This window comes from Carassius gibelio, chromosome A8 (assembly GCF_023724105.1).
Source record: "Carassius gibelio isolate Cgi1373 ecotype wild population from Czech Republic chromosome A8, carGib1.2-hapl.c, whole genome shotgun sequence".
Taxonomy (NCBI): Eukaryota; Metazoa; Chordata; class Actinopteri; order Cypriniformes; family Cyprinidae; genus Carassius; species Carassius gibelio.
This window is the reverse complement of record NC_068378.1, coordinates 22,578,916-22,596,890: the sequence shown is the minus strand read 5'-3', so window position 1 is coordinate 22,596,890 and position 17,975 is coordinate 22,578,916. Positions and strand designations below refer to the sequence as shown.

General features: G+C 34.4%; 1 protein-coding gene across 1 annotated transcript in view; it reads right to left on the bottom strand.

Annotated features, from left to right (window-relative positions):
- LOC128018906 (mediator of RNA polymerase II transcription subunit 27) overlaps nucleotides 1-17,975 on the bottom strand; it is a 56,965-nt gene that overhangs the window by 8,858 nt on the left and 30,132 nt on the right. Inside the window, exon 4 of the mRNA XM_052604773.1 lies at nucleotides 14,127-14,220. Coding sequence (XP_052460733.1) covers nucleotides 14,127-14,220 — 94 coding nt within the window. The remainder of the gene's footprint in view (nucleotides 1-14,126; nucleotides 14,221-17,975) is intronic.

The following is a 17,975-nucleotide window of genomic DNA, read 5'->3' as shown; positions in this document are numbered from 1 at the left end:
AATAAAATTAAATTCAACTGTAAAATAAAGATGTTATGGGCAATTTTGTGTCCCAAATGTACTGTACATTTCTATTAAAACAAACAAACTGTTTACATTTTGTTTTTAAAGGTCATAAAACTTTTTACCGTGACTATCATTTATTTGTGCAGATTGTGTATTTTATACACAACATATACACAACACACATTTTATATTTATTCATATTTTATGCATATTTTCAGTCTTACAATATTTTGATCATAAAAATGTAACTTGTCAATAGCAAAGTATGAAATAATTTCAATATTTATTGTAAAATGTAATTTAAATATTTAACAAAGGATAAAAAAAAATTATATATATATATATATATATATATATATATATATATATATATATATATATATATATATATAGTTTTTTTTCATCTTTTTTTCTATAAATACAAATATTTGTACTTTTGAATTCATAAATAAGCTGTAATAAATAAGCTGTTCATAATAAGCTGTAATTTTGTTAAATCTAAAAATGTGAAAATATTATTTAATTGTGTGTATTAGGTTACATACAATCTAGCTATACATTTTCCATAGCAAGAAAAATTAGGTGGCAATTTTATTTAAAATGTAATTTCCACCACAGAATATTATCAGACATAACACAACAAAATGAATCACTTAAGAAAAATGGTTTAGAATAGGGCTGGGCAATATAGCGCTAAATCACCATCACCTGCTTTCAAATGGAGCGGCATTTAATAGTGCCGTAAATCACTGACAAGCTACGCAATATCACGCTCATTAGTCGCAATTCATCTGGGATAATGAACGCAATATGTGATCTACGGCTCTGTCTATTAAATAGACTATTTAACCATTTTTCTTAAGTTATTTAATTTTGTTGTGTTAAATGTAATTACAGTTACATTTTTATGATCAAAATATTGTAAGAATGAAAATATGCATAAAATATGCATAAATACATGCATAAAATACACAAAATCTGCACAAATAAATGATAAGGCATGGTAAAAAGTTTTATTATGACCTTTAAAAACAAAATGTAAACAGTTTGTTTGTTTTAATAGAAATGTAGTACGTTTGGGACACAAAATTGCCCATAACATCTTTATTTTACAGTTGAATTGTGAATCAAAAACAGTTGGTTCGACCAATTTTTCTCAATTACTAAAACATACAGTGCAAAACTCATCTTTTCCGGGAATAAGTTTTTTCCTTCATCCAAAGAAAGTTCACACTTCAGTCTGAAACCATCTGCTGTCAGGAGGGGTTTCCTTTAGAGTCTTTTGGCTAAAGATGGGTCTAATCTGAGGCAAAGGAGGAAATCCCACTACAATATTCTTAAATCCTCACATTCACTTAGGTTTCACGCTACACACACACGACAGATAGAGTATAACATGGACAGGAAGAGGGGTGAGGATCTCTAAAACAACCCTCGATATTTGCCAAAGCCGTTCAAACATCAACACCGTCCCGCGAACAAAACAGCAGTTTCACCTGAGCTCCACTTGCTGAATCATTTATGTAAGGGATGCTGAGTAAGCTTGGGCCAGGTCTGAATGCTGGCAGGTTGGTGACGGTTCTTTTTGTGGTCCCTCTGAGGTTTTCAGAAGCCGCTAGATTTGACCCCACCACTGACTGTGAAGGGGAACACGCTCAGGTGGTCTGAAAAAAGACGGACAACGACAACCAGCGTGATAAAGGTCAGCTAAAAAAAACACCCGAGTGACAAAGTTAGACATAAAAAGAAACTAAGAATCAGAAAAAATGAAATATCAGTTCATTTGAGATTCAGAGGGGAGTTTTCAGGTTCCCCTGAGCTCAAGTTTTTATAAATGCCAAAGCAATAATGCAATATGGAGGGGACAGCTATTATATAAAGGCATTTTAGTTTGGAAGAACTGAATGTACCATCGTTCAAGTCTTATTTCAGTTAGATGCCAAGTGTTTTAAGTTATTCATCAAATATTAATACTTTATATTATATCAACTTTATTTCAACTAATCAAAAAGATTTTTAATAGTTTTAGATACGATAACAACACTGCTAAAACACACAGTGGCAAGTGAACATTATATTATGATGTTATGGTCATAACGGTTTGGAACAACATGAGCAAGTGAAATATATATAAGACCATATAAATATATAAATATCCCTATAAGACCACCGAGTTTACAGTGTACAGATATCTAGCATATGATACACTGACAAGTTCATACACACAAATACACAAAAAACCTTCAAAACTCAACATTGGGGAAAAAAGAAACTCTGCAGACATGATCAATCATGTCAGGATCCAGCAGAAATACCCATTCGGACGCGTTCATACTCTGTGAGCCCTCACAACACATGTTTTTCTCACTTTTAGGTTTGCTTATTAAATTCATGTCTGTCAGAGAAGCTGAACGCCTGGCCTCTGCCCGGAGCCGCTTGCGCTGGGAGCCGACACCAGCACTCACAGCCTGAATCCATTACCCCTGACAGCCTTTAAAGTCATAGTTCTCCCAAATGCAAATTGAAATATTATTTTTCTTGCCAGAAAGGCAACTTGGATGCCCAAAGATGAAAGCAGTTATTTTTGTTCACCTATAACAGCTGCCTTATAAACTTGCATTTAGGCAAGAAGGCTAGCAAAAAAAAAAAAAAAAGAAGCAAATATTATATATATATATATATATATATATATATATATATATATATATATATATATATATATATATATATATATATATATATATATTTTTTTTTTTTATAAAATAAAGATTTAACTTAAAAAAAAATCTTAAATCTAAAACAGCAAAATAAATAATAATAATTTAAAAAAAAAGCATTTGGAATCATTATGATTCTTTTGGAGTGACTAAAATAAAATGTAAATTCTAGCGTAAGTTTTAGCTAAATATAAATTTTTCAGAAAGAAAAAAAAATCTGAGAACATGAGGTCCAACAGAGGTGATATGTAAAAAAACTAAAAAAAAACTAAAAAAAAACTAAACAAAGCTAAAAACAAAATGCAAACTCAAATAAAACAAACAAAATATGTGACAAAAAAAAGATTCTGTACATGTTTATAAAATAGGTTTTTAGATTCCAATAGAGTGAATTTGTCTTCTGGTCTTTCTTCTCCTTTCATGAGAGCCCTGCTGAGTTCTGCAGCAATAAAACCTCTGATCACCAGCCGGTGGAGGAACAGAACTTCACACTCATTTTTTCCCCCCACATGCTAAGTATCTTTTTCTTTTTGTCTTGTTTCACCACAAAAATGATTTCTAAAAGGAACATAATTATAGAGGCTGTGGAAAAAGGACACCACACATTCAAAAACAACATACAGCTATTCTTTTCATATTACCTGCTTGTCAAACAAATGGCATTCACTGCTTATTATTAATATATAATTCTATAGATTTTCTGTGAATCAGATAATGTCAGAAATAAAGCAGACTTGACTAAATTACTGGATTTTATATCTGTATTCTTGCACCCAACTTAAAATTGTAATTTATGATAAAACTATTTTGTTTTGCAAGGAGAAGCAAAGCTGATGTCCATCGCTCGCAAAACAAAAAACCATGATCCTTCAAAGCAGGATTTCAGGATTTGATCAAAGGCCTTTGACGAAACCGCACTTCTTCAGTGGGGTTAATATATCCCAGCTTCCTAAAACACACCACTGACGTGTGAATCACTGACGCAAGACATATTAAAAAGAAATCAACCTTAAAAAGCCGTGACTTGCACTCATCAAATCTGAACTCTTCAGCACAAGAGAATTTGCAAATAGTAACTTGCCAGTTTGGCTCAAGCAATTTCTCATGAAATAAAGAAAACAAAAAATGCCGAAAACCCTCGCTGTAATTCAAGTTGTGAAGCCAGTTATTAGCATCAATAGCTATTTCTAGACACGGTTTTCAGCTATAAGCTATTGGAAAAGTACATTTCTGGCCTAGGGCCAGGGCAACATAAATACTAGAACGAAAAGATGTTGACTTTGAGTGTGGTACACGTCAGGGCATCCTGGAAAGGTTCATTAGCTGATCTTGAGTGCATCTCCGACCGACTGGATCGCAATGGCGGCAGATGGTATTTTTTATTTGGAGTGAGAGTGGGCCGCGGAGAGGGAGGGGAAAGTGGCAAAAACTGTGAGATTGGACAAAAAAGAAACTGTTTCTAAGCAACAAGTGAGATTTCAAATCAGCTGCGAACAAGGAAGGAAAGAAGCCAGGCGAGAACATGGCCAAGCGTCCTGCTCCCCATGATCTTTCCTTTGAGAAAAACGCTTCCTCATTCAAGTAGCTTGAGACTAAAATAAGTTTCATGTTCAGCCGTACTGTCCTACTGTATGCTTTTCAGCTCATTTCTAAAACACGACTGCATTCACATTGGCAGACCTGGGGTAAATAAGAACCCTTTTACATCAATGAAGAAAAGAAAAAAAGAATAGGCAACATTATGCCAGGATGACAATTGAGAAAAACTTTTTTGACAATTACCAAGCTTATGCTTACCCAAGTAAACAACAAAACCATTCAATAAAAGTGCAGCAATGCAAACTTGCAAAAAAAAGTGTTTTTCTTTTCTTTTTAAAAATCAAAATATGTTTGTTGACTTAACTGAAATGAATGTAATTGAACATTAACTCCATAAACATGGATAGTAGGCTATTTAGTTTTCGTTTATAACAGTAGGATAGGCTACGATTAGAACAGTGTCCAAATATTACGAAAAATATTACGGAAGATCACACACATCTCCTGCATCATAATTCAATTAACATAAAACTTCTAATCTTTCACATGAAATGAGAGTTTCATAAAAAAAAAAACAAAAAAAAAAAAACAAAAAAAAAACAAAAAAAAACAAGACGCTCTGCATTAACAGGTGACAGCCGGTTGCGAGGGTGGGAAGGAATGTCCCCAGCAGTACTGAAAAGTCTTTCACTGGGCACAGAGGTAGATTTTTGCCATTTTTGCCAGCAGTGGAAATCGCTGTTGGTTTGTCTTCCACCACTGAAGAGGATACTCTCTAAGAGGAATCAAAGGCTCACCGGAAAAAAAAAACGCTTATCTCCACGTCAACACCCGATGTGACTGGGTGGCTCTGTATTGCTACGTTATAAATCGTCCCAGTTGCTTAAGATTCCTGAACAGTTTAGTTTAGAGCGAACTGTCGGGCCGTGCTCCTCCTCATATAAACACCTTCACGCAATCAACGGCCGCGTGACGTCGACCAGTGTAGCGCAAGCGAGTTCGGTTCGGTGAAAAAAAACCCTAAGGTTCGGCCGAAACCGAACCCCATCAAAAAGCCCAGTATTCGGCCGAATCCTGGATTCAGTGCATCCCTAATGTATATATATATATATATATACATACATACATACATACATACATACATACATACATACATACACACACACACACACACACACACACATACATACTAAACCAAAAAAATAAAAATTACTGACAAAATAAAATGAGAATGATGAGAATGCGGCCCCCCCCAACTTTAATTAAGTTGTAAATGACAATTAAAAAAAGTGCATATATAAAAAATGTGTGTATGTGTATTTATAGAGTATTTTAAAGATATATTTTTATAAGTGATCAGAAGTGAAGAAAAGCAGCAAAAACAGCTATATTTGTAGTGCTCCTGCCAATATGAACCAGGACAGAGACGTGAGGCAGGTTTCGGAGTTGAATGAGAGATTCCAAGTGTAGTCCAGTGGAAAACTCATGGGATATTGTTCATTAAAACGGATGACCAGATCCCAAAAGAGAATCGCATGTTGCCTTTTTCACATTGCGAGAGATGAATAAGAAGGAAAAAAGAAGCTGCATCACAAATAGAGCATGATGGAAAGTTAACAACTCCGATAATGACTTTTTGATATAGATAAATGTGGTCAGAATTAATGTTATCATATGCGATACACTTGTGATCCGATCTCTGAAAGCCCATGTTAATGGCAGGTGTAAAGGTGGTATCTCTTTTTATACTTAACAGCGTTGTCGCTGCACTCCAAATAGCACCGGGGGGAGCTGTTTTTAGCGAAAAATGTCAGTTCGACAGATTTTGAGGTGCACAAATTGCACTATTTTGACAATCCTAGAAATCAGAATGTTACTGCTGAGGTCTCGGAGAGTGTCCACCTCATTAGCTTTCAGCGCAGCTTACTGTACCATCAAGCAACGCGAGGAACAAGCTGACACACCATAATGCCCCTGAGTGCAAAGAGGGGTGTTTTCCAATCGCCTCTTCCACCATTCTGACCTCTCCACCTCAGGCCACTTCTGTCCTCATCAGCACAAAAGAGTAAGTATGGAACAAGAAGGGAAGTAGCCAGAGCGTCACATGGACTAGCAGCTAGGGCATGCATTATACACTGAGCTATGGCTGGCTCAACAAACAACAGCTCCTGTATCACACTGACCTACACGGTTTATAAAATAAATTAAAATACTGATTCTATACAATTTTATTACACTACAATTTAAAAGTTTGGTTCTTAAGACTTTTAAATGTTTTTAATAGTCTATTATGCTCACCAAAGTTGCATTTATTTGATCAAAATAGTAAAAACCGTAATATTGCAAAATATTATTATTTATTTTATTTATTATTTTATTATTCATATTATTATGAATTTTCAGCATCATTACTCCATACTTCAGTGGCACAGGATCCTTCAGAAATCATTCTAATATGCTGATCTGCTGCTCAAGAAATATTTCTCATTATTATCAATGTTAAAAACGGTGTTTATATTTTTGTGGAAACTAATATTTTTTCAGGATTCTTTGACTAATAGAAAGTTAAAAAATATAATATTTAACATTATTTTCCAACATTACAAATGTCTATACTGTCATCTATCTATTTAATATAACCTACTAAACTAGAACTATTCACTTCTTTCCAAAAAACAATCTTACTGACCCCAAACCTTTTAATGGTACTGTATATTCATCAATTATGCAGTTTAGCGGTCAAAAATAGTAGGGCTACACCATTATGACAAAAATTATGATTGTCGGTTATTGCTTTAATTGTAATTGCGATTCTTAATTATGATTATCACAATTTTCATTGAATGATGTTTATACCATTGTTTGATGCAACTGCATGCCATATTTTTATATGAAATAAACAAGCTGAAAACAATAACTGAATTTTTTTTGTGATTTTCTATAGTATTAAGCCTCAAATGTCAAATATACATCGGATTAGTTTGTTTTGTAAATTATATAAAAACATGAATTATATTATAATGTCATACTAAAACAATGGAAAAACCTTTTAGATAGCATGTAAATAGAAAATACACCTCTTAAGTGTGCAGAATAACATAAGTGGACTTTAAATGATTAATTGCCACTTTGAACGATTACGCAACCGTGACATCCATAATTGTAATCCCGATTAGAAACTAGATGAATTTTGCAGGCCTGAAAAATGTTATTTAAAAAAAAAAAAAAAAAGCACAACTTTCACTGCAAAATGCTGCGACTGACCAATCAGAACCAAGATTCCAGAGAGACAAGAAATAAAATATGTGTAGAAGAGAGGTAAACACAAACAGTGATACAGAAGTGGAAATGTGTGTGACATGAGATCTTTCTGGAATTTACAGCTTAAAAAAAAAACAAAAAAACAACCATCAGTTCACAGGCTTAAAAAACACTATATATTCTACTGAAGCCAGTTAAAAGCATTTCTGTGAAACTGCCTATACACGCGTTAATTTCCATACTCACTCTACATCTGTAACTCAGGCAGAACCCTGTGGGATTTTACACTTTCATAACTCACTTTAATCCAGACCGCTGCAGGAGTGACTAGCGCCAGTTTGTGGCAGCACATTTAAAAGTCGGTTTTAGGATCTAAAATGCACCTCTCTCCACTGCTCGGAAAAAAAGGAATATTGTTCGCCATGCTTCTGCATATAGTTAATAACGGTCATACAGTTAATAAGCGGGTACGAGGTTAAGCTAATGGAATTACAGGGCTAAGGAAAGCAGAGGGCCTAAGAAAGGTGCATTTTCCATGTTAATTAACATCCCCTAATTATGGTCGGGCAAGGCTGTTAGGCAGAATCTGCCCATAGAGAGCTGTCCCGTGCCCCAATTAATTCAGTCTCACTCTGCACAGCCGGTCCTGTTTACAAACTGATTTTAGAGAGATGCAGCACTGCTGCAGAGAAAGCTTTATTGCCTCTTGTTATCAATGGCAGATGTGTACCACACTGTGATTTTTTAAACCCTCCCTTTCATTCACTGGTACAGGAAAGGGACAGGAAAACAAACCAACAATATTTTCACCTCTAATATAAGCTGGGCTTCCACCCAAATTTGCAAATTAAACGTATACTCAAAATTGGAATATCGCATAAAACATTTATGAATAAGCATGCACCATTTCCATCCAACCGATCGAAGAGAACAAAATGGTCACTTCCTGATAAACTGGCACTAATATCACTAAGAAAAGTAAAAGAGAAGACGCTGAATATAATAATATTCATAATATGATAAATTACTTGCGCCTTAGAGCGAGCAAACAAAATGCAATAAATGCTGTCATTGCTTTCAGAGGTGGATGCTGCTGTTTAGGAATGCAGTCGTGTAAGACAGTTCAGGGAGGAAATTAAACAGAATTACTTTGACAACAGACTGTGCTCAGGCATTTCAAAATGACTATAACATCATATATACTATTTTTTTCAGAGCAGCGGAGAGAGGTGCATTTTAGATCATAAAACCTATTTTTAAATGATAGGATGCTGGTTATTCAGAGTTCACGCAATATTTTTGATGCGCATGGAGGAATTTATTTGGCAAATGTGTTTCCATCCCCATTATTCACATTAACCCTGTTTCGCACAAGTCAAAAATCACCTCAAGTGAGCGTAAAAACTTTTTTCCGATTTAAGAGATTTCAAAATGTACATAAAAATAGATTTAGTGGATCTCAACTAGTGGGTTGAAATCCTAACGATTAAAAAAAATAAAAGGCTTGGATGTGATGTAATGCAAAGAATAATTAAAAAAAAAAAAAAAAATTATATATATATATATATATATATATATATATATATATATATATATATATATATATATATATATATATATATATATATATATATATATATATATATATATATATGTATATATTAGGGATGCACCGAAATGAAAATTCTTGGCCGAAACCGAAAACCGAAAAAGAGAAAACCAAGGCCGAAAACCGAAACCAAAACACCGAAAGAAATTATGCCAATTATTAGTACCATTGCATTTATTGCTATGACAGTGTACTAACTTTACTAAAATTAAGACATTGCAATTGCATAAATTAATATTAAAGTTTCAAAGATAATTACAATTACATAACTTATTTAAAAAAAAAAACATAAAAAAACTTAATTACAAATGATGCAAATATTTATTAAGCACATTGCAACAATGCACAGTATAAAATAAAATTCAAACAAAAAATTTATCCCACTCATGTGTATATTTAATAATAATGTACAGGCCTACTGGCCTGCAGAAAGGTTTTAAAATGAACAGTTCTCTCATAAAAACAAAGTGCATTTAGGTGAAGTGCATTTGAAAATTTTCTCTGTAGGACTAGAAAGTGCATTACTTCTCCAGTTGGCAAGACTGTTATCACTTCTGGGGATGGGGACTTCAGACAGATAACCATCTAGCTGTTGAGCAGTTGAGCTTGTCATCTGCCTGACATTTGAGAAATATTTGAGAGAGTCTATTTAAATAGGGCCAGGGCATAAATGAACATTTTTATCAAATTAAAGCAGAAATCTAGCAGAAAATCTAGCATAAATATGGCTACAATCTGATATTATGTATGTGTGTGTGTGTGTATAGTAGCCTAAGAACAAAATAGCCAACGTATTCTTATTACTTGAGGCACTTTCTTGCAGAATTCCACTGAACATATCAGACAACGATGGTGCATGCCCCTCATCTGGTGCAGAGACGAGTCTTTTCTGCGCTCTGATCTGTCTCCTGCGCTTGGCGCTTCTCCGTCTCCACGCGGGTTCTCCGCATCCAGCGCAGCCTGGATCATTTCTCGTGCGCGCTGCCTTATTTCCGCATCCAAGTAATGGTCATTATAACGCGGATCAAGCACATCCGCGATGAAGTGCAGAGGATCCGACAAGATCTCAGTGAGACGTGTGCTAACAGACTCTATAAGACTGTACTTTTCTTTGTTTTTACTTCGTGGTCCGTCTTAATCTCTTTGTTAGGAGACGTTTTAGTGCTGCGAATAAAGGAATACGAAGAGAGAGAATGTTCTCACTGGTGTTAAGTGAATGTCGCGTGGAGCTCGTGGTCTTGCGCTTTGCAGGTGCACGTGCAGGTCGCGGTTTCTGTTTGCGTCATCACAACATTTCGACCGTGTTGTTTCGGTGATAAAGGTCTATCGGCCGAAAACCGAAAAGGCCATTTTCGGCCGAAAATTTTCGGTGGCCGAAATTTCGGTGCATCCCTAATATATATATATATATATATATATATATATATATATATATATATATATATATATATATATATATATATATATATATATATATATATATATATATACTCAAAAATAAAATAAAACTAATAAAAAAAGACTTCGATCTTATGTTCAATGCAAAGAAAATCTAAATATGTTTAAATAAAATTAAATATTAAAAATAATTTCTTAAAGACTTGGATCTGATATTCAATGCAAAGGAAAGTAAAATAAGTAAAAAAATATATATAATAATAATAAAATATTAAAATATTATAATATAAAGATTTTTATCTGAAGTTCAATGCAATTAAATATGAATAAAAATCGCTGACTTTTAAAGAGACAAAAAGGAATTAAATGACCGACATGCCAACTTCCTGTTAGAAAAATAAAAAAATGCAAATCCTCTCTAACTCAGAAATCATAATTTTTATTTACATATGCACAGACTGTCACAATGGGGATTTCAATTTTATTTTCGCTGAACTCTTTGTTGAACACCGTAGAAAAGCATGTCAGAAGAAGGGTCTGGCAGTGATTTAGCCCCCACAGTGACAGATCACTCCGGCATGCCAACTGGGCCATCTGGAAGTGTATGCCCTGTGGGTGTGAACCACTGAACTCCCACTGCTGAGGAAGGGGCATTTGTAGTCTTCTTGGCACCACTGCCAAGATCCCTCAGTCTCTCTTTCCTCTCAGTCAGCGTTGCCAAAAGGCATGACAGCAGCAGAGAAGTGTCAGAGGAAGTCTCAGATGTAAGGGGGATGGTGTGTGGTGTGAATGACCCAACTGACAACTGACATCATCTCAGAATGTGATAATTCAATCCAAAAAGACTACAAAACATCATCTAGGTAGAATGGAAAAACATTAGGAGGAGACAAGAAAAATATCCATTGACAAAAATAATCAGATGACCGATTGTGGCAACTTATGTTGCAATCAAGGGTGTCCAGGGCTGGACTGGTAATCTGACGCACATGGGGGCAGGTCGATATAATATATTTGTTTTGTTTTTTTAATTGGCCAGTTTAATCAGTGTGTGTGGGCCTGGTTGGGCAACGATGAAGATGATGATTTAACGATACCTAAATTAATGAATATTGTAATAAAACAACAATCGTTATCGCTATTATAAAATCTGTCATATTGTCACCTACTGCACTAGCCACTCAGCTAAAGTCAAATAACACAGCATAAGCTATTTTGCATTGTTTTTGTAGCTTGGTTAGCAGAGTTAACTTATTCAATTGCAACTTCGACTGACTATTCCAATGTTAACCCTTTAAAACCCATAACGGCCTTACAGCCATTCTCTAGAAAAACTTAAAAAATTCCATTTGAATATTTCAATTATTACTAAAAATGGCTGTGTAAAGGCGCCCACGGCGAGCTACATGTTGCCCATTTTTTGTGAGTAATTTGGTAGTATATTGTGTTTTTCTTTTTTTATGGGAAGTATCTCAACAATGAGAGGTAAATGTCAATTGGTGTCATATTAAACAAGGTTTTGTGCTCTTTAAAACAAAGTAGCCTATACTTGCAATTGTAAACTAGTTTTTTTGCTGTCTGGTTCAATGAAAAAAAAAATCTTTAGAATTAGCAGTATTCTACATCCATATTCTATTGGGTTCTAAAGGGTTAACTAGCTTTTATAACATGGAGCACACTGTCCATCTAGAAATCCTGCTCTGCAAGAATTACAGGACTATATAACCAAAATGGATCCTTACTAAGTGTACTTTTAATAACTCTTCCAGATAATTGTAATCATCTCTCTCTGTCCTTATGTACAGTCAAGGCAGGTTGAGTTAGCAGTGGAGGAGGACATCTTTGATCACCAGGGGGTCAGTCAAGAGAGAGTGAGTACACTGGTCCACTTGCACTGGTATACTGGTCCATGGCACTTATTCTCAGCTTTGTAGGTTTTTTTTTAATGGAACAGTAGATATGCTTATCTACAGGGACTGCAAGGATAATGTACTGGTTTGGTTGTGTCCGACCGATTGTGGTGGGCCGGTCCGAGAAAAAATGTCAGGGCCCTTTTTTTCCCCCAGTCCAGCCCTGGGGGGTTTCATACACCTAACTGATTTAATCACAGAAAAAGCACCAAGTCAAGCCTGGCTCACATGGTGCCCTAGTTGAAATGAGACGTGACTAAAGGAGAAGGAAATACTTGTAAACGACACATTGATGATGACCCGCAAATCTAAATGATCTGTGTGGCTAAGTGCATGATTACTACGGTGCATTTTCCATGTTAATATTTTCTGGCTTCTAAAATGATATTTACATTAAAAAAAAAAATGCAACCAATTTTATTCTAATTTATTTCATGATTTTATAGGAATGACTACATTATTTTTTGGCTATTGGATTGCACGTTTAACCTAAACTAACATAATACTTAACTTATTTAGAATTTATTATTTTTAATACTTTTATATTTATTGATACTTTTATAAAAATAGTTTTTAAATATTTTAATATCAGATTTTTTATTATTATCTATATTGCCTACAAAATTAATTTGGCTTCAGTTTGAATGAGCATGACACTTGGCATGCCTACGTCCTCCATGAGAAATCTTACATCTGCTTGCCAATACACTTTCACATATTAACTTTCTCTGGTATACAGAATTATATTTAAATTTCAATACTACATTTTAACACATACAGCCTTAGGGTCTCTGGGAACCCAAGTCAGTCAATCTCAACAGATCATCAGGGTTAAGTGCCTTGCTAAAAGTGGTGTGCAACATCTCGCCTTTTAGGGATCTAACAAGCAAACATCCAGAATGGGTCTTAACCACCATATAAATGAATTGGGAAGACATGAAAAATAAGAAAAAAAAAGAAAATAAATATTTGTAAATTACAGTTAACCCCATAACACTGCCTCAGTCAACATTAGAGAGTCAACATTACCTTAACATAACATGTAACTAATAACTAGCATAAACAAACAATAAACTCAAAATATCGAATTGATTTTGGTGAGGAAAGGCTCAGATCACAATAATTTAATCTTAATGGAGCTAAAAGAATTGCTGGAAATCATTCAGAGAGAGCTCATCTGTAATAAATCTCTTCTGTCTGTCTTTACTTCCATTATCATGGATGCATGCACCCTCCAAAACTTTGAAAGTGTGGCGTGAACTCCTCAAAAAGTCAACAATCCCGGCCCCTCTGGGATGTTCTCAGGGACAACTCACAAGGAGACTGACAGAGCAGTCAGCAGAGAGATACAAGGGCATCCAGCTCTCCTTCACCATTAACTCTTATACACCATTATTCAGGAAAAAACTTCTACATGGTGGCACTTTCTTGTTGTTCAGCTTTGTTAATGCTGCTGGAAATTGAAACATTTAGCATTTTATGGAAGCTTACTTTTCTACAAAATTTGACTATATTTGTTTATTCTGTCTTTAAGGAGTTAATCACAAGCCAGTCAAATTGTGCTCCCATAAAATGTATGTAATGTTTCAAATATAAAACTTGTCATTTCACACTGTACAGATACAAACAATCACAAAATAAAAAAAATACTCTTGAAATTGGCATGTGTTGCACAAAGCATCTCACCAAGAGAACTGCCGATGTCCCGTTTGGCCGGAAAAGTTCGATTGACATATCTGGAAACATTCGTCCAATTCTGGTTATGACATCATCAACATATCTGGAATGAGAAAAATATATTTATATATATTGCAGATATTGATATATATTGCAGATATTGCATTTATAAAGATGGATGCACATCCAACTTTATCTGCATACATACAGTGCAATCACATGACAAGATGTACACAATATAGCAAATCTTAACGGCTTGACTTTTATTTTGTCACAAAATGTAACTATTATTGCCCAGCTCTTTATATATATATGGATATATGTGTATCTGTATGCATACAGTATACTGTGCTAACGTAGGAAGATATTTACAGTTTAGAATCTCTAAACTGCTTGATTAATTGTAAACTGTCATACATTGTATATTAATTGCAAATGTATATAATCTGTAAAATGTGACAAGGCATAAGGTCATTCAGATATTATAAACATCAACATCATGGTTTTCTGTAAAGCTGCTTTGAATAATGTGTATTGTGAACAGTGCTATATAAATACATTCTCAATGCAATGTCAACATTTTTGTTTACATTAAGTTGTCATTTTTTAATTCAATTTTTATATTTTATTTCATCTTTATTTAAATTGCCAAAATATATAATATGGATTGAATACATTTTTATATAATTTAAGAACAACACTGATAGACACACAAATCCCACTTCCTTGTTTTTAGCACAGCTGTTAACTTTATTCAACATTGTTAACAGCTGTAAATAATCAAAATGCCATAAAAGAATGAAATAAATATCAGAAGCAACAACAAATACTGTAAAAGCTCTACACTGAAAGCATTAAGGCATCAATTTGCATCTACTATCAACAAGAGGCTCCACTGTTCTACATCTGACATAACCTTCAGTGCTTCAGAAAACAAATTCTTTAAACCCTGCCAGCATTGCTCAATAGCCTCGTTAGACATCAGTAAATTGGACTGAAAGTGCCAAAAGCCTTCAGCTATCCCTGGAGTCAGCAGAACAGTCCCCAAGAAGAGTCGCCCAACATGTATTTTAGGGTCAATGCTAATAAGGGTTTAATGAAAATCTCTGTTGCCATCAGCTATCAATAGACTTGAGGGACTGGCCCTGCACACAGACGAGGAAAATAATTCATTAAAGAACCGATGGTGGGCGGCTGGCATAGGGATTTGCTTAAAAGTCATTTGGAAGTTATTGGACCAACTATGGAGATAATATTTCTTAACGGTAGTTATGGAGAACCCAGGTAACCCATGGACAGGTGCAGACGAGGACATGGATGTGCTTACATTTACACACGTTTGCAAGTGCAATGCAGCTGGAGGAACAGACAAAGATTAAGTTGCCTCATCACGTTGAAAGTTCTCTGTGATTTTCCTGCAACAGCATTTTCTTTCCCAGAAGGGAAGATCAAAAGCAAAGAGAAATTGTTCAACATACCTCTCTGTTTGTTCGCAATTTCCCTCATGCCTGAACAAAGGTTGCTCATTTACTAGCTTAAATTAAATAACAGCATATTAAATAGGCGAGAACGTCGCTAGAGTTTATCACCAGCTCGACATACGCTTAGTAAAATCTTTATACAAGGAGTTTGGGAATCATTGTACCAAGAATAAAATTAGATTTTGACCTTTCTTCAGGAGAAAAAAATGTGAGCAGTGCTTGTACATGCAAAACATTTCCGGCCTAGTGCTATGATATTTTTATGCAGTTGCTAGTGTGTTCTGGATAGTTGCTAGGTGGTTTCCCATTAGCCTAATTCTGTCTGTAAGATATTCTAGTCTTAATATGGCTGGGGTCCTTCAATATAATTTAAGAGGACTTCTTGGACCATTTCATAGTCCACCAGGTGAAATGCATCTGATCACTTTGAAAATCATTAGCGCACTACACCACAACAATTCCAATGTCTTAAGGTATGATCCATGTCTGACGCACAAATACTGTGGGGGGGGAAAGGTTATACACTGAACTTAGTACTTCACCTTGAAATTAAACATCATTACTTCATTATGTCATTTCTTTCCTTCATGTCGTTCCAAAGCCATAAGACTGTAGTTTGTCTTTGAAATACAATTTAAGATATTTTTTATGAAACCTGGGAGGTTTCTGTCAAGCCATTGATAATACAGTTAATCAAAACTTGCAAGATCCAAAAAGGTTATAAAAGCAACAAAAACAACAAAATTAATCTTGTCAAAACATTCCCTGTTCATATGAATCCTAAAGTACGACTTCAAATACTATAATAAAAAAATGATTGTAATTTCAACTGTCAAATATTGTAAAAACGCTAAAAAAAAAGTTAATAGGTTAACAGTAAGTTCTCGTACTATATACAGGGAAAAACTGTAACAGTCATTTCATGCAATTTTACAGTAAAATGCCGTTAATTGTACAATTTTTTGAAGTAAAAAAACAACAAATTAATGTATAATTTACAGTAAAAAAATTGAAAAATAAACGTTAAACTGATATTCCCAGAATTCCCTGCATTACACTCCATATTCGAAAGTATTTTAAATAATCATGTTTTGTCATGTTTGTAATCTTTTATGCACATGTGAGTTTTATGTTACTACTTCTGTTCTTTAATGAATGTTTATTGCAATATTTAAGTGTCATGTGAGTTACCATGATGGTGTTTAGTGTTTGTGTAAATTACTCTGTGTGCCTTCTCTATATTAGTTTATACTTCAGCTTGTGGAAAAGCTACTTGTGATTAACTTATTCTTTATACTACCGTCTCTTTTACATCCTGCATTATTATGGTGGTTGTCAGTTTATGTTAAAAGATACAATATTTTAGTAGCAGTGTGCATTGTTGAATTGACTAGTTTGCCCTCAAATTTTCTTTTTTGGAAATTACAGGTTTATACTGTAAAATCAAAACATTTTGTAAATGTTTTTACAGTTTTTCTGTATTTTTTTAAATACAGAAACATTATTATTCTGGCAACCACAGCTGCCAAAATTATTTTGAAAAAAATGACAGATTTTTTTATTTTATTATTATTTATTTATTTACAGTGTGCCGATGTCACTTTGTAAATAAAAACTACACAAACATGTAACACGCAAGTGAAAGACGTCACCGTTTTCACAAATTCACATTTTACTGAGATGGTAACAGTACTGCTTTCAAAAACATGCACTTTGAAACCTTACGTTTTTAGTTTAAAGGTCCCCTCGGTATGAAAAACAGTAAAAGTGACAAAAAAGCACTCATTATGTATTAGTTATTTATTGAGCAGCTAACCAAATATAAATGACAACTGAACAGCAAACATCTTAAAATCCAATTAAAAAAGCTTTAAAATAAATTAAATTCACTTGTCAAACAGGATGTCATAAGGAAAGCATGCAATATTGCATACTAACCTCATATGAGCCAAAACCTGCTCTTGCAGCCAATCACAGACACTTCGGCCAAGCAATTATTTTATTCCTGGCATAGGTTGTTTATTGGCAATAGAATGTCTGGGATGTAACCAAACAGGGTTAGCATTTACATCTCCAATGGCATCACAGTGGGGTGTCGGCACATTTCAAGACAAGACATGTTTTAATATCTTCATAACTCAATCTCTGGACTGAAACCTACCTAATATCCATGCAAACTAACTCATCATTGCTGGACTCACAGAAAAGTTTCTTCTTCTTCTTGTGTCTCTGATTGTTTTCTCAAGCCAAGCAGAGCATGGGTCTCATAATGGATTTTAGGCACAGCGAGGCTTAGATTAACATATCGAACATTACTTGCACATCAACAAATGTATACATTAAATCACTGTGTCTTCACTCTGTAAAGTCAATACCT